At 33.5% G+C, this 23,967-nt stretch overlaps 1 protein-coding gene across 3 annotated transcripts; it reads right to left on the bottom strand.

Moving 5' to 3' along the window:
- Window positions 1–498: 498 nt before the first annotated feature.
- On the bottom strand, window positions 499–23,933 carry LOC149086962 (exonuclease mut-7 homolog). 3 transcript variants are annotated; one of them, XM_089231167.1, is made up of 19 exons: window positions 23,877–23,933; window positions 21,340–21,832; window positions 21,030–21,083; window positions 19,306–19,445; window positions 18,366–18,469; window positions 16,667–16,740; window positions 16,315–16,353; window positions 15,925–16,085; window positions 13,075–13,234; window positions 12,596–12,657; window positions 12,335–12,471; window positions 12,024–12,133; window positions 11,005–11,203; window positions 9,391–9,542; window positions 7,954–8,127; window positions 7,145–7,198; window positions 6,674–6,805; window positions 4,371–4,697; window positions 499–1,012 (listed from the first exon to the last, which is right to left on the bottom strand). In XM_089231167.1, exons 2-19 carry the CDS (start codon window positions 21,796–21,798, stop codon window positions 779–781), a joined length of 2,772 nt encoding a protein of 923 aa, XP_089087293.1. In that variant the 5' UTR covers window positions 21,799–21,832; window positions 23,877–23,933; the 3' UTR covers window positions 499–778. The 3 variants fall into 3 exon arrangements, with proteins under 3 accessions (XP_089087293.1, XP_089087294.1, XP_089087295.1); XM_089231168.1 differs by lacking the exon at window positions 23,877–23,933 and adding an exon at window positions 23,187–23,874; XM_089231169.1 differs by lacking the exon at window positions 23,877–23,933 and adding an exon at window positions 23,746–23,768.
- Window positions 23,934–23,967: the final 34 nt, after the last annotated feature.

Consider the following 23,967-nt stretch of genomic DNA (forward strand, 5'->3'; position numbering starts at 1 on the left):
AAGTTTGAACTTTTTTTAGAAGTTCTTTCAACAAAAAAGAACTCTAGACCCCCATGTTTTTGTTTCACAGTGCCACTGTCAGTGAAATTTGAACTTTTTTTTTATCAACAAAAAACAAAAGAACTCTAGACCCCATGTTAAGTATTTTCATGCAAACTGCACCTTTTACTCTCAATTGGACGGCTTTTATATAAAAGGAACCAATCACCATTTTTAACATTTTTCAGATATATCAACATCTGAACTATTGAGAGGTGGGGTTTTTTATCGAAATAGAACCAAGTGACATATAAGCTATGATGTTGTCTTTGTGCACTTGAACCAACTACCAAACTGAAGAGATAACTGATAACTTTAAATAGCTTTTTCTCAGTTTTGATTTAATGCCGCTTGGTTTAAGTCATTCAATTGGTTGATTTGTTTTTTCAAAATGTGTCCAGGACTTCTCATCCACCCTGCATATCTTAAATTAAAAAAGTTAAAATTTAAACACATGTAAACATATCATATTTTATTGTGTACAAGAAACCCTCGTGTATAAGGAACCCCTTAATTTTTTGGACTTGAAACTTGGAAAAAAGTTGAAAGGGTATATCTAGAATGCTGTCCATGTATAAGAAACCCCTCCTATTTTTGGGACCCCATTTTAGGCAAAAAGGAGTTTCTTATACACGTTGAAATACTCTAATTTGAATCCATCCTCAAAACAAAAATACCAATTACAGATACATTTATTTACAAAAACTCTTGTTTAGCGAACTCCTTTCCATGAAAATTGCTACCAACTATAAACCATGTCATAATCATCATTGTCATCTGAGAATTCTTCTGCACAAAGCATTGTCACTTTATGATCAGTTGGGAGTGGCTTTGATGATGGTGTTCTTGGATGTGAATTTTTCTCTGGATTTTGGTTTGAGCATGAATCTGCTGGAGATAATTTGGCATCAACAGGGCTTTTTACACTTGGTTCAATTGCTGGAATATGTTCTTCACTTTCTTGACTTGAATACTAAATTGAAAATAATGATAAAATACTAGATTTAGAGCGAATAAAAAAAAGAACTATAATTATAGTTAGTTGCTTCAGTGAATGGGTAATACAACACTGCAGATGCAGCTTCTCACAGATTTTGTCACAAAAAATTTCTTTCTTATTTATACAAAAAATATTAGATGAAATAGCATGACCAGGGATAGGAAATGAAAAACAATTTTTGTAGCAGGAAAAATGATTTTCATACAGCAGAAAAAATTCCATTTTTGTAGCAACATTTATTAGATTTATAGCACTTCAAAAAATTTTGGTAGTAAATAATACACTTAGAGATAAGATGAATAGTGATTTAGCCAAATATCAATTTTCTTAAAAATGATTGCAATTAAAAATAAAACAGATGTTTTTAATTGAAATAAAATTATTATAAATTTTAAGTGATTGAAATTAAATTTGTAATTATACAATTTATCATATGAATATCAACATTAGAAGGACCAGTCAATTTGACCGGTAACATTATAAGCACTTTCATAGCCCCATGTGCAGTAAATATTTTATCGAAGATTTCCTCTAATATAGATATGCTCACTTCGGATGATTGAAAGCATCCATAATGATAAACTAATTATAAAATAACAATACTAATATGGCCAAAAATATAGGAATTCAAATCATTGAATCTTATCTGAAAGCTAATAGAAATTTGAGCATGTGATGACTGTTTTTCTTCATTAATACTTGCTAAAATATACTGAAGAATAATACTGAATTATAATAATAATAGTACCTTACCAGGTATAATAAGAAAAGATTTAAAAAAAATTTCACATGAAATTCATCGGGAATGTTTTTCCCTCTACATATATGTGTAAAAGACGTTTAAGATGATAAAGACGTTTTGTTTTTGTGTTTTCTGGGAAAGAAAAAGGAAAATATTCTTTTACTAGGTTCAATGCATATTAACATGGAAATGTTAAAATGTATATGCTCGAAGTGAGAAAAAAGTTTTGAAACCATCGAGTTTTGCAACAAAGCAATGTATAGTGTTGATCAGATGTCTCAAGAGCATTCCATGTGCATATCATTCATTTTCCAGTGTGTGTTTTCAAAAACATTCAACGTAACCTCAAGAAATGCTTGGTTGATTAGTAAAAAAAATGGAAAAATTAATCAACATTCTTGATGAAATTAGCTAAAAAGCTTAGAAACCAGGAATCAAAAGCTTTTCAGGGATAAAAAAAATTTTGCTAATAACAAAAACAAGAGCTACTGTGCCAGAAAAAAGCGACATTAGGTCCTGCTATGCAATAACAAAACAAGCAATAAATTTGTGTAAAATATCTTTCTAATGTGACAAAGGTATTGAAATGTGTAGAAAGTTAGATGTGTGAATACAATTGCAATTGTTTAGAATGTAAATGTTTTTTTTTTATCAGTTATGCAACAAGAAACTTCTGAGTAGGTATTAGCCTCTTCGAACCTGAGCCAGAACTGACCATCAAGATTTTTTTTCTATTCATTTGTGTTCATTTTAAAATATCAAAATGGCCCTTAAAAAGAAAAAAAAAAGGGAAGGGGAAATGAATTAATCAACTTAATTATTTAATTAACTAGTTTTATGTACCCTAACAGATACTTCAAGTCTTGACTTGAAAAAAATTATGATTAAAAACTATTTAAAACCATTGAAAAACTGTTAAAAAAATAGGTACACATATGTGTGCAGCTGGAGCAAAAAAGTTAAAAATAAAATTACAAAATTTATTTGGACTACTCTGATTTTTTTTATATTCTATTGCTTACCTATATACGCTAATTTTTACATTTAAACATTACAAAAAACTCACGAAAATCGAGATTTCATAGTGAAAATTAACCTCCGGTCAAAATGACCAGTATCAGTCCTTCTAGGTAGAACCAAATATTGGTCCTTATAGTGTTAAAAAAACTGGTGATTGAGCAATTTTTATTTCCACGATATTGACAACCAAATTTAATGATATGAAAAGGAATATAACGATTTATTTTAAAGAATCAATTTTTTTTTACTTGTTACAATTTTAACCAATCAGGTGGTTATGACGGCATACAGCATCACGACAATTTTTAATTTAATTACTTCAATTTTTGAAAACTAATTAGTAATTTCAGTTACCATCATTTTTTTTTTGTTGATGATTTTAAATAATAGTTAAAAACATAAGTAAGTCAGTATAAATGTATTCATAAAAAAATTTTAATCAGGAAAATTCATTCAAAGCTTCAAACTTTTCAAAAAAGGGAAAAAGGAGAAATTGGAAAAAAAAGAGAGAGAGAAATTGGAGGACTGATACCAGTCATTTTGACCGGAAATTGATTTTCACTATGAAATCTGGTTTTTGGTGATTTTTTTTTAGTGTTTAAATGTAAAGATGAGTGTATATAGGTAAGCAATGGAATATAAAAAAATCAAAGTACAAATAAGTTTAAAAATTAGAGAAATCGGACACCTGACTGGTTTTAAATCTGCTTAAAAGAAAATGTCAACCATTTGTTGTTTACTCTCGACTGCACCATAAAATTTAAGACTAATTTCTCGTTTTTTTCTCTTTAAATGTTCTTTGCCCCCCCCCCCCCTTTGTGTCTTTTCATACAAAGGTTTTTTGTATGGATAGCTGAGAGTGACATCATCCTCGGATAAGTCGCCATCTGGTGGCATTGTCAGCAATTGTGAGCTTTGGCCTGAGTTAGGTCCAACTATCCCTGTACGGTCCCATTCAGTGCACAAGAGCAAGGAAAGATGGAGATATTCATTGCCTCTGTTGTCTACTAGTATAGGGTGTTCATCCTGAAAGTGAAAGGACATGGGTTTGATTCCCCACAGGGGCAATTGAATTTTCTCTTTCCAAAATCATCTTCCATTAAGAGCTGGCATCAGCCAGAGCTGGCATCAGCCAGCTCTTAAAACACTTTGTATGGATAGCAGAGAGTGACATCATCCTTGAATACTTTTTATTATATGAAGGCAAATTATTATTTGGTCGTAAAAAAGGAGTGACTGCATCTGAGGTGTGACCATTAAGAGAGGTTGACTGTAATTAGTTGAAAAAAATTTAGTAAAATTTTTCATTGAAAAGTAATTATTTTAGAAGAATTTAAAAGGCTTAGCAAGATGACAAACATTTTAAGTTCCATTAACATGTTTAATTATCAAATGTGCAAGAATATTTGTGCAATGAGAAAAAAAAATCTCAGCCACAATAGATTCTAATGAATCCTAATAAACTTTCAGTCATAATCAACAAGATAAGCCACAAATAAAAAACCTTTCTGGAAGTTTGAAATTTTCCGTTTTTAACTTTTTATGGCATGAGAAGTATAAAAAGCTTACATTATCAGAGATCCATTTTGCAACAGCCTCTTTAGTCCGCTTGTGATGGCTCCCTTCCCAGTACAGCTTCCCACACTGTGAGCACACGTAAAAAAGTTCATTGTTCATGAGAATCACTTCTGACAGACCACTCATATCAACACTTACACCTGTGTGCATGATACTATTTTCAGTTAGGAAACCACCATCACATATCACAAATGGTTCCAGCTGTGTGGTTTCTTCGGTTACATGCAGGGGTGACACAGAAAGGGAAGTGCACTTTATTTTCCACAAGAGCTCCAAATCACTTGACTTCACTTTCAAATAATGATCACAATTGCACAGCTAAAAAAAAAAAAGAGAAAAAAAAAATCACATTTTAAACTTTAAATATCATTTGCCATATTCAGAATATTACAAACAGTTCTTCTTCTAGTGCAAATGTGCATATTAATTTTTGATAAATCTTGAGTGTCTTTATGCAGCATGCACTTTGGTAAAGTGGCTTACAAGAGTAATTTTTTCCATGAACAAAAGTTGTAATTTTGTTGTTTGTAATCCAAATCACTCATAGATTGAATTGAACTTCCTCATAGGAAATACAGTGGATTCCGCTTATAATGTTCCCCACTTAGAATGTTTTCCCACTTGGTACGACTTATTTTCATAGTCCCAACTACCACTAATACTCATCTATATTTCCCATTTAAAGCATTTTTTCATGATAGTTTTCAGAAAAACGTTATAAGCGGAATCAACTACTATGTAAACTTGGATGATTTGTCCCCCAATTATTCATTCAAATAAAAATTACAAATAAAAATGGCATTTAATAAATAACGTAACACCATAAAGTAAACCTGCAAAACACAATAATTTTACAAATTTACCTACTCTAAACGAAGAAGACGACTATTGTTTAGGATGTCTTGCAGAATTCACTGTTACCTTCTTCTTTTGTGACTTCAAAAAAGGAATCATTATAACAGCGCTTGCCATCTTTTCAGGGTTTCACAGAAATGGCAAATTGTATTGTTGTTGGACAGATGCATTGCTACATCTTTATTTGGTTCTTTTTCTATAGAACTTTACACTGCTTAATTTTAAACATCTCTTTGATCTCATTTCTGTCTCCCTTAAATCTCATATGAAATTCAATCCATAAGCTCCTACTGTTGCTTGTAATGGAGATTCATTATTTTGTCTATGGTAAGCTTTGGCCATGTTCCTCCACTGGTTCTTGAATGTCATCTTCCTTCATCTCTAACTCCATAATCTTCCCAGTGGACACTACCTCTTTTGCAACTGATGGATCCTGTTCATGAGCTAACCCTTCAGACACATTCAATAATGTAATCAGCGCACAGTTTTCTCCAAAACAGAATTGAGGGTTGTCTTGGTGATCCCATCCCAGGATTTATGGATGATGTTGACCAGTAGTATTAGAGCCAGGGGTGATCAGGGGGGAATGCAGGGGGTTGCATGGGTGAAAATTTTGTCTTGAGGCCCGCCCCACCAATAATATACAGTATTTCCACAGAAATATATTTATGGGTTTTTTCACTATTTATTTTTTTACAAACAGGTTTTCAATTTTGGATATCCTTCAAGAGGGAAAGGGATCCTGACCCAGTGTTTGCCTGTGTGAGCACCCACAGGTTGAAAATACATCCAATGCCCCTGATGTTAAGGCATTGCATGATGTGGAAATGGCTCTTCCAAACCTCTGAGAGTAAAATGTGTTCATTTTACTGGAGATTAAACACAATCCCACAATATGTGTGTGGGCAAAAGCAAAGAAACATTAGTTCAATTGTGATCATGTAAACAAAATTTTTCCTAGTAATGCTAATCACTGCACATGTAGAGTCAAACTTTTTGCTCTTATATCGAAACACTTGTAAACTGAAACACGTAAACCAAAGTTCCACTGTACTATAAAAAAAATGGCTTCAAAAACTTAATTTGTTTTATTGATAGGGATCTATCATTGTTATTTCAATGAACTATTAATTTCATTGAAGGGACTTGAAATCTTGGTTTGTGGACTCTTTCTTTATTGAAAAAAATATCATTGTAAACTAAATTAACATAAGAACAAAAAGGACAAATAGGTCAGTTATATCGTGCTTTCTGTGTTTTAAATTTTTTTTTTCGCCTCCTGACATACGTGATATGAGACATGACTGTATTTAAAAACTATTGACTATCAATTACCTAAAATCTTGGAAATTTTATTACCAATAATCAAATTTTAAACTTTGTAAGTAGTAATATTCTGGACAGAAATAGTATTTATTCCAAGACTATAATTCACTTACTGTGCATCTGGAGAATACATCATCTTCACTGCAGACAATGTTAAAATATCTGCACACAAATGATGACTGTTGTGACAATGGTACATTACACGGAGCACAATAAACCATGCCCTCAGGCATGTAGCCTTTCATCTGAGAGAAAAAAAAAGAAAATTAATCAAATTGAACAAGTATTTGTTCAATTAATATTGAAGTAAGTATATTGTTCAATTAATATTGAAGTAAGTATATTGTTCAATTAATATTGAAGTAAGTATATTGTTCAATTAATATTGAAGTAAGTATATTGTTCAATTAATATTGAAGTAAGTATATTGTTCAATAATATAACAAGTATATTGTTCAATAATATAACAAGTATATTGTTCCAAATATTAAAAGAAAAACGTTTCAAGCAAACAAGTTCCTGCTCAAACACTAAAAAATAAATTACAATAAATCAATTGTAGTATAGTTATAAATTTCTCATACCTTTTCATATCGCTTGGTGTTTGTAATTATGCACCTTTCCTCTCTCTGAGCCACCTAAAAAATAAAACAAAGTATTAACTATAAAATTTGACAATGTCAATAAATGTCTTTTTTTTTCCTTCAAGGAACTTGCTCTATCTTGAATTACAAATTTCTTGCATTAGAGAAATGAAAGGCATTTATGTGCAAATCTTAAGATATTTATCACTGCTTATCTCTTTTAAAGAGGAATTACAGTCCTCTGATAAACTGTGAGAATAGTCTAACTTTTCCCATTAGTTACAAGTGAAACACGTGAGAGGAGATTGTTGCTAAAATCTCATGTGATCGTCTTTTTTCTAGCAGCTGCTACAGCCAAAGATGATCAAGTTTCACCCCTAAAATCAATAAATTTCAAAATTTTCGAGGTTATGATTTAGCAGATGGCAAATCTCTGGGTACTGGCCTTTAACCATGGAAATCTTCTTAGTTTAAAAACATTGGCTACACTAGACAGGTTAAAGTTGGAGCGGGTGGATTATTTTTTTTTAACCCACAGAACAGAAATCTTAATTTTTCACATTACTATACAACTTATTTTGTATTTAGTGGTTTTAAAAAATATTTTATGGAAAGAAACTGGTCTTATCAGTTTAAAATGAAACAGATTGACAAAATGACTCGTGTATGTCTAAAGGAAATCAATAGTAAGTTGTTTGTTAAAATGAAGCTCCCATTAATGTCCTGATATAATTGGGTTATGTTATATCTGAACGATCAACTACAAATGTCAACACTAAGTTCATAGCAAATAAAATATTTTCACTCACTTTAACTGCCTCAAGAGCATCACTGCCATCTTTAGTGATTACAACATCAGCTCCACGGATGCGTAGATGTTTTCCCAACCCAGAAAAACAACAATCTGCAACCACTCTAAACTTGGAAATAGGCAATGGAGCCTGGTACTTTTCTCCCCTTTTCATCTGTTGTTTCATTATTTGCTTCAACGCAGAAAAGAAATATATTATTCAAGAAAAATTATAATAAAAAGGAATTCACACATCGTTAAGCATAGATATACTCAAAATTTTTTCAAATGGCTCAATACTTAAATGCACTATATGCATTTGAAATGTTCAAAATGCTTAGTTACAAATGCAATAAAAGATTTTTTTTATGTTTGGAACATTTTTCAACAACTAATAAAAACTTGCCTGAATACTTTGCCTTTATAATGTAAATATTAATAACAAATATGAATTTCAAATAACAGACTACAGTATGCAGTTGATATATACTAATGCGAGCCGATCTCCCCATTGAAAAGTCTCACCACAGAGAGCAACAGGCCTACAACGATTAATTATTCAATCATTACAGTTCACTCATAGTTAGAAAAACTGGTGGCAGATGGCAGCACTACACATAACAAGCATTACACAGAAGCAAAACTTCATGTCAGGTTTCACTACACGTACACACACATTCCCGCATGTACCAATTCGTTAGAGGTTCCGCAGAGGAATGTGGACGAGATATATGTGTGGTTTAGTAGTAGTAGTTGATATATACTGCTGCTGCTTAACCATACATGCACCTCATAAAACATTCTTTTGCGGAATTTCTAACAAATTGGTACTTGCCAGAATGTGTGTCCCTAACGTATTTATGTTGTCTGAGTTGTGCTTAGTTTGTGTTCTTGCTGGTGCTTCCATTCTTTTCCCACATTTTGAAGTGAAGATGGTAAATGCTTGGATTTTCATGTTATGTAAGCATCATGTTGAAGGTCTGTCTGCTCTCTTTCTCTCTCTCTCTGTGGAGACTTTTTTAAATGGGAGACCAGCTCCCATTCGCACTTCAAAGTTGAAAAACTGCAGAAACCTTCAGCCAACCACAACTGTGCCACTAACAGGATTCGAACCTGAATCCTCACAATCAGAGTCCAGCATGATGCCACAAAATGGCACAGCGGCACTCAGTTGATAATACATTTTATTTAAAAATAGCAGACTTTCTTTTACAAAATAATAACTAAATAATTGATGAACTCTTCAAGGCACAGATATTTCTTCTCAAAGTGTACCTTCTGTGGGACTTGGATCTATCTTTCCAGTTCCCACCTCTGATGTGAGAGAGCTTTCACCTATTTCTCTCAATCATTCACAAAAGCCTTCAAAACATACTTCCTATCTGGGCCATCTTCAGCCATCTTTGAGAGTTGAATGGTTATAGACAATTTCCAAATATAATTACTGCAAACTTACTTTTTCGCCAATGCTTTTCTTTTTCTTTGACTCTGGGTTTTTGGTTTTTTCACAAAAAAAGTTTTCTATCGCTTTCTCCAAACTTAATCCAGCATCGCTAAATACATGATACAATTTCTCATATACCTGAAGCAAACAAAAAGCATCCAGAGCTGAAAAATAAAATATAAAAATTATTACTACACAATCAGAGCATAATTCATTATGAGTCATGTATCGATACAGTTAATAACAACACTTAACATAGTTATGAAGTAAGATGAAGTAATTTTAACATTTATTCTGTGTAATTGCTACTTGAAAAAAGTTTTCTTAATGAAAAACCACATCAGTTGCAGTTTTACACTAGTTTATTATGGTTTTCCATATTTTTGAGCCCTCAAAATATTTCTGATAACTTTACATGTATGATATTGTGTGAGATGCTTGCAAACAAAATAACAGAAATAAAGGGTAATCTCTGAGAACACAGTGAAACCATGCTACAACGATACTCGATATAATGGTGAATTCCCCACCCTACAAATATATTTTTTCAAATATTGTTTGGAAATGCGTATAGTCTAATCTTAAACTGCTGCCTCTCTGTACAACTAGGTTACTAGACGTCCTCCCTTTTGATGTCATTTCAAGCGTCCTCATACCTTTTGAAAAATTTGCCCTTATGTCTTCCTTTTCAGGTTTCTGGAATCATTTTTCCCTTTTTTTCTGGGGAAATTTTTTTTTCACACTTTGAAATATATGTCTCCTCATTGACATGAGTGTTTGCATGTGTGTGGATTTTTTCCTCTCCTGTTTACATACTTTAACCACTCGCTGAAATTTGACAGAAAAAACTACAAAAGAATTGCATTCTTGTATTAATACAAGAATGTAAGTTGTCCCCAAGCAGGGTGGATGCTATTCTAACTATGACTCAGCCAGAGCCTTTGTGATTTTTCTCATTCTTCCTGGGTAAGAGAAAAAAACAAACATCACAAAAGCCCCGGCCCAGATTGCTCCAGGATGATATAAAAAAGACAGTCTGAAAGAAGAAAACTGCAATATCCATTTTCAGAATACCATTTGCTCACCAACAGCGAAAGCTGTATACTGGAGTGGGGAGAGAGAACAGTGCTATCTTTAATGCATAGGCATGACACTGGAGTTTCAAGTGAAAAAATGGTTCATGAAAACGAGATCTGGTGATAGTGAGTATGACAATTGGGTAGGTAAGGGCCCTAGAAAAATTGCTTTGCCTGAGGACCTCTGATGCTATCAAGACACCCTTGAGGGAGGAGGGGAGTGTTACCTCTTCCGTTCATAAATACAGAAAATAATGGTCCATAAAATTCTTCACCCAAGAGTGTGCACACACGAGCATCCTCTTTTCTCAGTTTCTGAATCTGGTAACCCTATCTACAACTTTATATGTTTCTTGATCTGCAGAGTATCGTTATATCAAAGTTTCACTGTATTAATACTTTGGAACGCAACACAAAACTGAAATTAAAAATTTTGAATCAAATTAAAAATTTCCTATCGAATCAAGATGGATATTTCACATCGTTTAAAAAAAGAACCTAAGAGTGTTGCCCACATTCAATAAATGAATTCTCAATCATTAAATCATACCTGCATAAGTCAATTGAGATTTTCTTAGAGGTCTTTGCTCCCAGTCAGAAAACTGCTCCGTTTTATTTAAAGGCTTGCCTAAAACTTGTTGGCAGAGACCACTTAAACCTCTATTATCTATCTCGTTACCAATATTTCCTTCATTCTTCGAATAATCAGTTTTAAGATTTGATAACACATCAGCATGATGATCAGTCAACTACAACGCATAATAATAAAACAATATAAAACTCATACATCTTCACAAAATCATAAATCTTGCCTGACAAACATGAATAAAAAAAACCAAATAATAATTCAAATAATCACATAATTTTATGACCATTTTGATCATTTGATTCATTTGTACCATTTTGTACCACTTGATCATTTTTGTTGCACCACGGTCATTTTCTGCACACAAGGGATAGTTAGATCGGGACCTACAATTTATTGCCGATTCCGAATGGCAGGATTGTTTTTATACTCGTCGAGAGGTTGGTGCCCTAACCCCTGGTTGGGGGACTCCCTGCGGTAGCAATTTTTTCTGTGGTCATGTCGCTGTTACACCCCTGTGCCAGGAAAGTTTTATGACAAGGACAAACAGGGTTTGAACTCGCGACACTTCTAAACATCCTTTGGTACTTTATATCTTATCAACCTGGGCTACCGAGCAGAATTTTATGTAGCTTGTCATTTTATTGCCACAATATGCACAGCACAATCAGGTTAAAAAAAATATATATATATAATATCAGAAATAATCAAGAGTTATTTCAGGTGAGAATAACTTTTGGAGTTAAATTTAAAAAAATTCACTATTGTGTGCATCTTAAGGAGATTTCATTATAAATGAGGCAAAATAATAAAAATTATAAACTACAACCAGAATATAAAAATACTAAAGAATATGGGAAAACAAACTCATTGAAAAAATATATTAATTTTCTTTTCCAATTAGGAGTTTAACAAATCATGTCAGCAATCTGATTTATTATAACTGCCTACAAATGTACAAATATTTTACAATTTAGTCATACCTTTGCCCAAAAAGATACAAAGTCTAAAACTCTGGCAAATCTATCCCTTGATTTTGCTTCACGAGAAAAGTTTTCAATCAGCAAACATAAATCACGTTGTACACCATAACCTAAAAATTATTAAAATAATTAATGTATTGAAATATGTAAACTGGATTATATCCTTCATACAAAATAAACATATGAATGACTTTTTAAATATCACTAACAAGCTAAAATCAAAGATAAAATTTTTTTAGGTCATTGCAAAATCACCTTTTAAAGAGGGAAAAAAATCACAAGATTCAAAAGCACTGATAAACTGAAATTACCTAATTTCAGTATATTTGGATTGTAAAATACCCCTTCCATTAATCTATTCCAATGGCTTAGGGAAAGGCATTTCAATAATGAGAGTACATCTATAAGGTAAATATTATCCCATGTAGCAATTTGAAGAAGTGAAAGCCTAAAAATCAATGAAATAGAAAACAAAATCTTAGTGAACATCTCAACATACCAATATACGTGTGTGTATATATATTTTAAATTAATAAACAAAGCCTCAAGTACATTCAAATAAAAATAATTACATTTCTTTCGACAATCCTAAACATGGCCTCCACTCTGCATCCACGCCTAGAACATCATAGCACTAAAATTGACAGGAGGGAAAACAAGTTAAAATACATAAATGTGCTCGATGAATTCATAATTAACATGCTCACTGCTAATGATGCCATGGTGGCATCATGAAGGACTTGTACTAGGGGGGCCTCATGACGCCATGGTGGTGTCATACTCCAAACTTATTTTTGTTTAAACTGCTTTTATAAATCATATTTATCAGGGAAAAAAAACTTTAAGAAGCAAATGCTCATTAACATTTAAATTTCTAGAATATTCTGAGATTTATCACTTTATAATACATGCTAGTGAGAAATTTTCCTTTTTTTCTGGTGGTACTTCTATTTGGGGAAGATAGATGGCAACTACACAAAAATAAAGGATTTCTGAGGTTATAACATGCTAGTAAACCAGTTTATGTTCCGTTAAATGACACTTCGCTTACATTAGACAAAATATCTATACAGGAGTTGAATTTTGGAAGGTCATCTACTAGCAGAATATCTGATTCATCCAGTCTCAGACACAAGTAGAAGTCTGGGGGGTGCAGATTCTGAATTTCAACATCCCATGTCTCTTCTGATGGTTTGACACTGACAGAGTCACTAAAAATAAAAATAATAATGTATTTCATACAACATAGCATAGCATGCAAAATTTCAAGAAATGAATGTAAAGGATCTATTGTTATTAAGATATTAAATGGATAAATTTCCTCAACCATGATTTTCGGTTATATGAGGGTCATTTGATAAGCAAGGTAAATCTCTATGAGATAGCAGCATGATCGCTTTCCACTTATTAGAGATATAAGTATCACTCTTAAGTTTCAACACAAAGAGCTTTATAACTTACTTTTAGCATTGATCTAAGTTTGGATTGAGCAATTATTCTGGAAATGGATAAAAGTGATTTGCAATGGAAAAAAACATATATCTAAAAAAAAGGTTTAAAGCTGCCCAGATCAAAGCTGAAATGAAATAAGTTCATGGAAACTCTACACCATCGTTAAAGACCATTTATTTTTGGGCCAACTGACTTAAACAGATCATACATCCACATAAGAAGAAGTATGCCCTGGGCATCCAGTTTAGACAACACCGCCTATAGAAGAAGGACTTCACATGAAGCTTGTGACATCACTGAAGAAGGCCATTTCACCCATAGCCATTGGATATACAGTGGAACTTTGGTTAATGAGCAGTTTGGTTAACAAGCAATTTGCATAACGAGCAAAAATTTTGATACGATTATTGAGCGATGATTCACATTACGAGCAAAAATTTTGATTCGATTAATGAGCGATGATTCGCATTATGAGCAAAAATTTTGCGTTGTTTATTTAATTTCACGTTATCAGAACTGAGCTGAGGGTTTTTTCCATCTCTTTCGTCCACGCATGTACTGTGAAATTGTGGGTAATATTCTCTCCTAGTCTTCAGTCAGGGTGCCTAACTGAAAAATGAACCTCCCTATGAACCCGACTGTTTTGATATGAAACTAAATTCATTGTAACCACAGGTATGTGCGCTTAAAGCGTTTTTTAAAATGTGCTTGGCGAAAACGGTTGGATGATTGCATTAGTTATGGTGACTTTGAGGAGCTAGCTCATGAACAAGGGCCACCATTTATGAAGAGATTGTGTCCTTGGGGAAGACCATGAGACTGGAGTGCCTGAGCCCGACATTCAAGAATTAGTGGAGTAACATGGTCATATCCACAGACGAACTGATGGATCTCCATTGCACGCAACAGCAAGAGATTATTATGATCTCACTTATTATGATTAACGTATGAGCTTATTATGATCTCATCTGAGCAAGATGCAGAGTGAAATGAGAAGTCTCTCACTTGAAACAAGATTAAGAGATGTGTAGAACATGGGAATCTGTGCAAAACTTTGTAGAAGAGAAGCCCTCAAATAAAGCCATAGCAGTGGAAACAATAAATCTGTCCAATGATAGTTCGATTTCCCATTTCTGAAAAACCAAAAAAAGAGCCAAAAGCGAGTGTCATAGATAAGATTCCAAAGTCACACACACAAAAAAAGAACAAGTTTACAGATGGTGAGTGCAGTGCGTAAGTCATCCTAAACGGTAGTGAAGATGCGTGACAAAGTGATGATACATGAGATAGCTGATGAGCATCTCAACAGAATAGGTTGACAACATTCTTCATATCTCCACATTGGAAAGGAAAAAGCTTTGTGCAAGATAGGTGCTAGATTACTGACGATTGATCAAAAGCAAATGCAAGACATTTCAAAAGAACATTTGTCGATATCTGCACATAACCCTAAAGTAAAACATGAATCCACCAAAATACATCAAAGTCAAAACAACAGTCAAAGCAGTGCATAGAGCGTGGTAAAACAGCACCAAAGTGGGCAAAGACTGTTTTGTTTGCTGGAAAAGTGATGGTCACATTTTTTTTATTTTTTTTTTGGGGGGGGGGGATTCTCAAGGCATTGTCTACATAGAATACTGCCAGATGGGTCAGACAATAATTGGAGAAAATCATGCCATACTTCCAGGAAATTTGAAAGAATATTTGTAAATGAAACGGTTAAGATTAGAGCACACAAAAAAATTCCTATTTTACCAAGACAATGTCCCATTTCATAGATACATACATCATTCCCATGAACAAATTACATAAAATAGGCTTTACATCAATCTCTCATCTGCCAAATTCTACAGATTAGGCCCCATATGACTTGCTCCTATTTCAAAACTTGGACATTTGGTTTAGCAGATTGTTTTTCCCCCATCAAATGAAAAAGCCATTGCAGCTGTAAATAACTACTCTGAAAATGGGAAAAGAGAAGTTTTTGAGGGCATAAAATTGTTTATTAAAGAAATCTAAATTTAACATTGGGGAAAAGTGTGTGTGGATCTTGAAGGAGACTATGCTGAAGAATAAAATAGAATTTTTCCAAAAAAAGGGTGAATTCACTTTTTCACACGTTACTTTTCAAAGAATCCTCATAAGAGGCAGGAGTATTTTCCTACTATTTCCCCAGATAATCTAGCTTCCAATGTTTCGTGGATTGAAAATGATGAACATCCCTTATTGAACCATCAATGATGAATCCCTTAATGATGAGCATCCCCCCTTTTCACACATTAGATGTGAAACCCATCTCAATGTCTACTGCGTGAGAAGCCAAATTGCAATAATTATCTAAAAACAAACTAACATTAATTTCTAATAACTCCAACACTATGATTATAGCAATGATTTTACAGCAAAACATTTTTAGGTGCACAAGTATCAGAATACTAAAATATTTCACCTCATCATTTTCTCATTAGCAAATTCTATCAACCCACCAGGCCAGCTGTCAGTATGAATATTGAACTTTCTGGCCAAACTGAGTGCCATCTGTTTTTCATTAAGACAAACTAGATTTATGAGCACTTCTTTTTGGATCTCTACATCATCTTTGACTGTTGTCTGGATAAAATCAGTGAAAAAAAAAAAATCAATAAATTTGTATGTGTTTTATAATAAATTGTATTCAATAATAATACACTAGATATAGCACATTATACAGCAAATAAGTTTTTTAGCAATTTCATTGGAAATGATAAACTAAGCAGTAGTTGGAATTCATGAAAGAAAATCAAAATTTCTTCAAACATTGAAACTAAAATTCATTCATTTGTAAACAGATTATACTTACTATCATTAATTCTTGAAATGATTGATCATTCATAGACCTCTGGAAATGTAAAGGAAAAAACCATTGATACATTTCAAATATTTTACTTTATCTACACATACTTTTAAGAACATGAGTTCAACAAAATTACCAAGGTTTCAGTTAAAAATTATAGCTACACATTCAATTAAATTTTTTTGGTAGTTTTTCTATCAGAGTAAACACATAATCGTAGAAAAACAAGCATTCAATTTAAAATTTCCTCTTATGCACATCATTCATTCAAATATGTGTAAAACCATAGTTTCGGGAATGATTTGCATAAAGTTCTGAAGACACATATGCATTCAATCATGAAATTTCTAGTACATACTTCTGTGTATCGTTTATATAGAAGATAACTCATGGCACCATAACTCCTCGATCTCTCCAAATTTTTGCATTCAGCTAGGATAAAAATTAGAATTTGTAAAAATCAATATTACCCAAAATATCAAAATAAATGAATTGATAACTTTAATGAATTAATTTCCACATAATTTCAGTTTTCAAAGATCCTGCTAGTGTAATTAGAAAACTGGGCCTACTCATTATTAATTGTTAAGTCCACAACAGCTTATAAATGAAAAAAATTGTTTTCAACCTATCCCCAGGGGTTTAACATAATCCCAATTTACCAAAGATAATCGGTAATATTTTCCATACAAGATTATTCAATTTGGTCAAAATAAAAAAAAGGTGTTCACAGCATGCCCATAGTCAAATAAAACATATCAGGTACATCTTGTTAATCTATATACATAAAATTTATTTTCTGTCTGTGTATATGTTCTCTGTACAAATCTAGAATTTTACACAGATTGTTGCAGAATTTTGCATATATACCAAACAGGACCTGGATTGAGCAATAGACTATTTTAAAAGTTTGTCAGAGCTGGGCAAATGCCTGGAATTGGGGGGGGGGGGGGGAACTGTCAGGCAACAATGATTATTAGAATGTTTACGCTGTTTACCGTGATTCTCAAACAATGAGTTTCAGGCATGTTCAGGGCCATCTTAAGAGCATTATGGGTCCCCCAGGCCAAGTGGTTCTTCTGAGGCCCTAGCTGGTAAATTTCAGTAAATTTTAATCAGATTTCTTTTTTATGAGGCCCCTCCACTCTTGGGGTTCCCGGGTGGGCCCATGTGTTAAGATGGCATTGGGCATTTCCTTTGAAATAGTTTGTCTTCTCTTCAATGCTTCCAGTATATGATGGAAACACAGGCAGCGCTGAGTATTACAGTCAGTAAATAGTAAATCCTAAAACTTTTTCTATGCATGATGATATTTCTGTAATCGTTACATGCTGATCTTGCTAAAAATTCATTTGGTCCATATGAAATCATCACTTGGCTCATTATATCTAATAGACTGAATTTTTCTTCTTTTTTTTTATCATATCAACATTACAATCCATAAACATGAAATCTTCACAAATAATATCAACGGCTAATCCCAATGGATTTTAATCTTAGTCCATATATTGATTTTAATTTCAAGATTTAATTTTTGGAATTTTAGTAGATAATTCTGCACCTGCATAAACATTTCCAATAGTTTCTTGGTCTATTTACAATTAGCTTGGCCCAAAAATATACAAAAACCCCTTTTACTTGGCATTGCCCTTTTCCCCATTTTTGATATTTTGAAAAATAATTGTTTCTTCAGGATAATTTTTATCAAGGAGTACCTTTTCCTTTCTATTTTTGGAACATAATTTTTTATTATATCAGTATTTGCTTTAGAGAGAAATGTACATTGTGATGTGTATTCACATCACAATGTACATTTATAGACACTCTACATGCTTCCATACAAAAAGCCATAGAATTCATGTTGTTCTTAATATTTTTTTTTTAATGTCTATTAAAATCTTAATTTCACACTCAAAATTTTCAATATAGGCCTAGTGATAATCATATTCCAATGATTCAGAAATCAGTTCCAAAAAAATCAGGTAATCACGCCTTTTTAATCGCATCATTGTAGGAAACTTATTAATTTAAAACACTGGTAAATAAAAATGACTCACAGACTGGAATATTCCACTCATTAATAAAATGTCCTAAAATTTTTTTCACCCATTTCAAATCATGATGATTTTGACTTTTGATTTTGAAACGACTCTTGAGAGATCTGAAAAAAATGTATAAACAATGATAGACTCCAATACTTTAAAATTCAAAAATTTTAATATTTTGAAACATTCCTGAAGTTATTATTAATCAATAAGTTAACCAATTAATTTATTTAATTTTATTGCACTGATAACTACATTGTGTAGCAATACTAATTAAACAGAAAGCATTTCATCATTAGAAAAAGCACAGCATGAATGAAGTTAATTAGTTTATTACCTATTGAACACACTTGTGTGTTTATGGACAATGAAGACTAACACATTTTCATAATAGAAAAGATAAATTTCAGTAAAAAAAAAGACCAAGGGTTACAACCCCTCATAAACCAAGGGCGTTCAACCTTTCAGAGAGTGCAGACCACTTCATTTGTCTGAAAATGTGTCGCAGACCATCTGAATGACCTGGAACAGCACTGTAGGTCACTTTCATGATCTGTAAATATGCTGTGGGCCGCTTGAGTGATCTAGTAATTGTGCCGCCTAGTTCACTTTTACGAAATTAGGTTTGCGGTTGTGGGCCACATCAGATGACTCTGAAGGCTACATTTGGCCCACAGGCCATGGGTTGAGCATGTAGATCATAAACAAAGGATTGTGCCTTAGTATCAAGTATTTTCCGGGCTCTGCTACGAAGCTGGGCTGGAAGAGATCTCAGCAACAGGATAAGTCCAGTGGCAAAGTTCTGGCATTCTTCAGTATCATGCGCAGTGAGTAGGCTCACTGATTGTTTTGCGGCCTTGAAAGAATTGCTGAAAATTGTCAATGAAAGACAAAATTTTGCAATTTCAGATTGAAAATCATAAAAATGAAAAACTTGAATACAAAAACTCACGCAATGAATGTGTTCAGTTTTTCTTTATCGGAGCACAAATCATCCAGTTTTTTCACAAATTCAAGCTGTAAATCTCTGCAGTCTCGAAGACAAGAAATGATGAGTGGTCTCATATCATGAAATAAAAGGGGGAAGTACACCTAAAAATAAGCATTGAAATAAAAATTTTGGCATTTTTTTTACATGACAACAAATTAATCCACCCCCATCCAAAAATTTAGTTGAAGATACTTCAAAAAAAATTTTTATTTTCATTCTATTATAAAATTTACATAATGCACACCAACTGTGAGAAAGTTATTCATAATAATGGGATTAATTTACTCCAATGAATATATGAGCTTATTTTTAAAAAGGAACATTTCCATTTTTATAAAATGTACTTTATAACAGTTTATGAATCTTTGGGATGAGCTCTGTTAGATTATGAAATCAGGATTTCATTCAAACGGGAATATTTTTGGTAGAAATTATAATGTGAAGTTAGTCGTTTCTATCAAAAGGGAACATATCCACCTTTTCACTCTTTGGTATTTTTCATCTCTCCATAATGGATACCCATGGGGCCAAAAATTTTGTCCACTGACAAGGAGTGTCTGTTAATTGATAGTAAGATATACATTCAGCCCCGTCCATGCAATTCAAAATTGTGTCTGTCAGTGGAAATGTCCGCTAATGGGAGTGTACATTACAAGAGATTCCACTATAGAATGATTGTTTATGTTACTCACAAGAGGACAATAAGGGGACAATAATTCTTGGGCTAGGTAAAACCTTTGGGCTAGGTAAAACTTAGTGTCTGTTAATTGATAGTAAGTATCATTCAGCCCCGTCCATGCAATTCGAAATTGTGTCTGTCAGTGGAAATGTCCGCTAATGGGAGTGTACAAGAGGTTCCACTGTAGAATGATTGTTTATGTTACTCACGAGAGGACATTAAGGGTACCTTCTTGGGCTAGGTAAAACCTTTTGGGATCAACAGGTGATGTAGGAATTTCCAATTTTTCAGACTTGACCAGCTAAAATTTCAGTCAAAAGGTAACATCGCTGCAAATTTTCTTTAAAAAAAACAGAACTTTTCCGAAATTCAAATGTAGGCAACTCTCTTGAATGTTTATCAAGACACATAGTATTTAAATACAGGTGACGCCTGTTTTAGTGAACCCATATCAGCATGAAAAATAGTTCGTAAAATCGAAAGTCTGTAAAAGGGAAAGATGTGTAAAGGAACAGTATATTATTTGGAACCAGAAGACTAGTTCATAAATCAGAGGTTTGTAAAATCGAGGAAAAAGACTGCATTCTTCTACCATTCCTTCATGCTACCTATTGGGGTATTTCAGAGGTCTTCAACCTTTTTCCTTGTCTCGAGCACTGCCTGTACCTAACCTCACAAGAAGAGCACCCTTACGACAAGTTTGATACACATCAGAATGATTTCAATCCTTGAATGCAATTTGTAAAGGATGTTCAATTAGAAAGTTGATCAAGTGCTCACGAGCACGAAATCAGACACAAGCATCGAGCACTCTGAGTGCTTCAAGTAACACTAGCGCTCACGAGTAACTTGTTGAAGATGCATGGGCTATTTTCCACTTTTGTAAAGCAGTCGATTCCTGAGAAAACAAACTTTTTACTTCTACTGTAAATTTAGCAAAAGTGGAAATGTTCCCTTTTGAAAATAAGCTCCTAAGTTATATAAATGACACTTGATTTAATCTCACTTCGTCAAACGTATAGTCATACTGCATCTTCAAAGCTTCAATGGCATAACAAACCTGAATAAATGGGAGAAAAAAAAATGAATTCAATTACTTTTGAAATAAAAGTCGGCCAAAAAAATTGATTAAACAAAGTAACTTTTCCCAGTGATATCAATAAACTCTTCAAAGTCTTTGTCCAAATTAATAAAGGTTATTCAATACAAGTTTAAGTTTCGCCTCTTGTGTCATGCATGAATTTTTAAATGCTGTTAGGTATGATTGCTCTGTTCAGTGGGAAGACTTTTTAATTACACGGGACTGAAGAACTTACTTGTTTCAGCTGCCCTGCAGACAAGTAATAATCCAGTATTTCTTTCAGTTCTGGTTCAGACTTGTCCATTTTTAGGATTCTGCTTACTTTGTATATGAAATTACCATTTTTAACCCGCATTCCATAAGACAGGGCATAAACCTTATGACACATTTTTGGTTGTGGTGCTGTAGTATTAGACTTTAGCCAAGATTCAAACTCTGAGAGAATCGCAGAGGAACGGAAGGAAATCTTATGGTGATGAGCTGTGTTTGAATAAAAAATAAGGTCTAAAAAATAAGAATATGGATCATCAGCCTTATCAAACAATTTTGTGATAGTTTGTTTATAAGCAGATTTGTTGTTCGCCACTTCGTCCAAACTGGTCAAGTCTTTCTTTAGATGGGGAGGAATAAGAACAGGTGTCTCAGTTTGTTTTGTCTCCTTTTGAACTGGAGGAGGAACTTCTTTGGTGCTCATTTTCTCAGTTATTCTCTATCAACATAAAAATGAGCTAAAAAGACAGGAAAGATGCTTAATTAAAGTAAGTAAAAATCATAAATATAAAATAAAGAGACGAATTAAAATACATTCACGTGCACGCACATCCTATATATTTTTCTTTTCTTTCAATCATTAAGGGACTGAATAGATGAATCAGAATTAGGGACAGCGGTACAAAAAAAAACATAGGAAGGAGAAGTTGCGTCCTCTCGTAAAAGGATTCATGCAGGGATGTGTTGCATTGTATATGCATGAGAATTAAGGGAATATTCAAGTTTTTTTCACAAAATTTATAGAAGGGCTCAATCAAGTTGTGAAGGTTTCAACAGCTGGCTGATGTGAAGTGATTGATCCAGGCAAAAAAATTAATTAAACACTCGTCTTCTCACTTGCTGGGTGAGTATCCTAAACCAATGGTCTACAATGGCAACAAACCCTCTTTCCTTAAAGCTCGTAGGCACTGATCGGAGCAATACATGGACAGCTTCGTATCAGCCAACTGTCACAGACCTTCATATTAATAGCGTAGAACGACATCATCTTCAGATAAGTTCCCATCTGGTGGCAGTGTCAGCAAAATGTGAGTTTTGCCCTGAGTTTGGTCTGGCTGTCCATGTACGGCCCCATTCAGAACACACGAGCTCTAAAAAAAGAGGATTTGTTGCCTTCATAGTCCAGTGTGCGCACCCAACAAATGAGAGGACGTGGGTTCGATTACCTAAAGAAAAACAGTTGAATTTTTTTTCCCCAAATTTAGCTTCACATCAGCCAGGTGCAGAAACCTTTGTAGTAATATCGTAAAGTGACATCTTCGGATCAATCAAGTTATGTGTCACTCTTTTCGGAACAGCTTCGGTATAAGGGACACGCCAACTTGGCGACTTTTTTTCCGACAATAAGTTGCCAGCGCGCTGTGTTCTGCATTGCAGTTGTTCTAAAATGTTTTTTCTGTTAAAAAAGGTGCCGCTGATTGTTGTTTTTTCGTGTTCGTAGCACGTCTTTTGAAATTTTCAAATGGTCTTCTCGCTTTTTTCTTCTAAATGACTGTCACCTTATAGCCGCGGCGTTCTGAATGTTTCGAAAAACCGTTGGGAGATGATATATATGGAAGGAAGAGAAAATTATCTAATGCAGTGTGTGGCTCGGATTAATTAATTATTAGATATCTCTCAGGTTGTACCTTTAATACTTTCCAATATTTATTCTTTTCTGCATTCAGGATGCCCCTGTATCCTTTTTATTTTTCTTATTTATTACATTTAAAAGAATCTGGATTCCCGGAAAGAGAGTCCAGGTTTTAATTTATAATACATAGAATATATTTATACAACATGCAGGACCGTTGTTTATTTAAGAGTGGATACCTTATGTTGTTTTGATGTTTAGTCTTAGTGATATTTTTATTATAATTGTTGGTTTTAGCATTTCTATGCTTGAGCGTCAATAGCGTCCCATAGTCTCATATCATTTATTAACGGACCCATAAATCATATTTATAATCCAGATCTTATGTTTCCATTCCTCTTGTTTCATGATATTTTTTATAGTTTTCATTATTGTTTTGTATACTGGTGATTTATTTTTTTCGGTAATGTGTCTAACGGCCTTGGCGACTTTTGATGGGGTCGTCGGATATGTTTGTCGCCGAAAATTGCCCCTCTCTCCATGGCCCCCACAAAGGTGGGGGGGGGCTGACAGGGCTCTAGCCCTGGGCAGTTCTCATCATTGTTTGCTTTTTCACGCTATAAATTAACTACAGAAGGGGCCCGTGAAAAGTATGACCGGGGGCCCTGCAAAGATTCCAACTTGGGGGCCCCTCTTCGGGATGTGGGGGCCATGCCTCTCTCTCTCTCTTATACCGAAGCTATTCCAATATAAAACTCAACACATTACAGCATGCACCAATTACATTGATGAAAGCACCGTTTCAAAAATTATTCGAACGGGAAAATATTAATGAACAAAAACATGTCTTTATTATCATGTCACTCATGTCCAAGGGAAATGACAATTTGAATTGAACCCATATCAAAGAATTGTTTACAAAAACATACCGATATCTACACATACACGACCACAGAGATACAAAATTCACTACTTTTTGCAGGAGTGGGTAATGTAAACACCCGGGGACTTCTCGCCTAC

The sequence above is a fragment of the Pholcus phalangioides genome, unplaced genomic scaffold, assembly GCF_987345545.1.
Source record: "Pholcus phalangioides strain wild (caught in Gottingen) unplaced genomic scaffold, Ppha-v1.0 ptg000004l_1, whole genome shotgun sequence".
In the NCBI taxonomy this organism is placed as follows: domain Eukaryota; kingdom Metazoa; phylum Arthropoda; class Arachnida; order Araneae; family Pholcidae; genus Pholcus; species Pholcus phalangioides.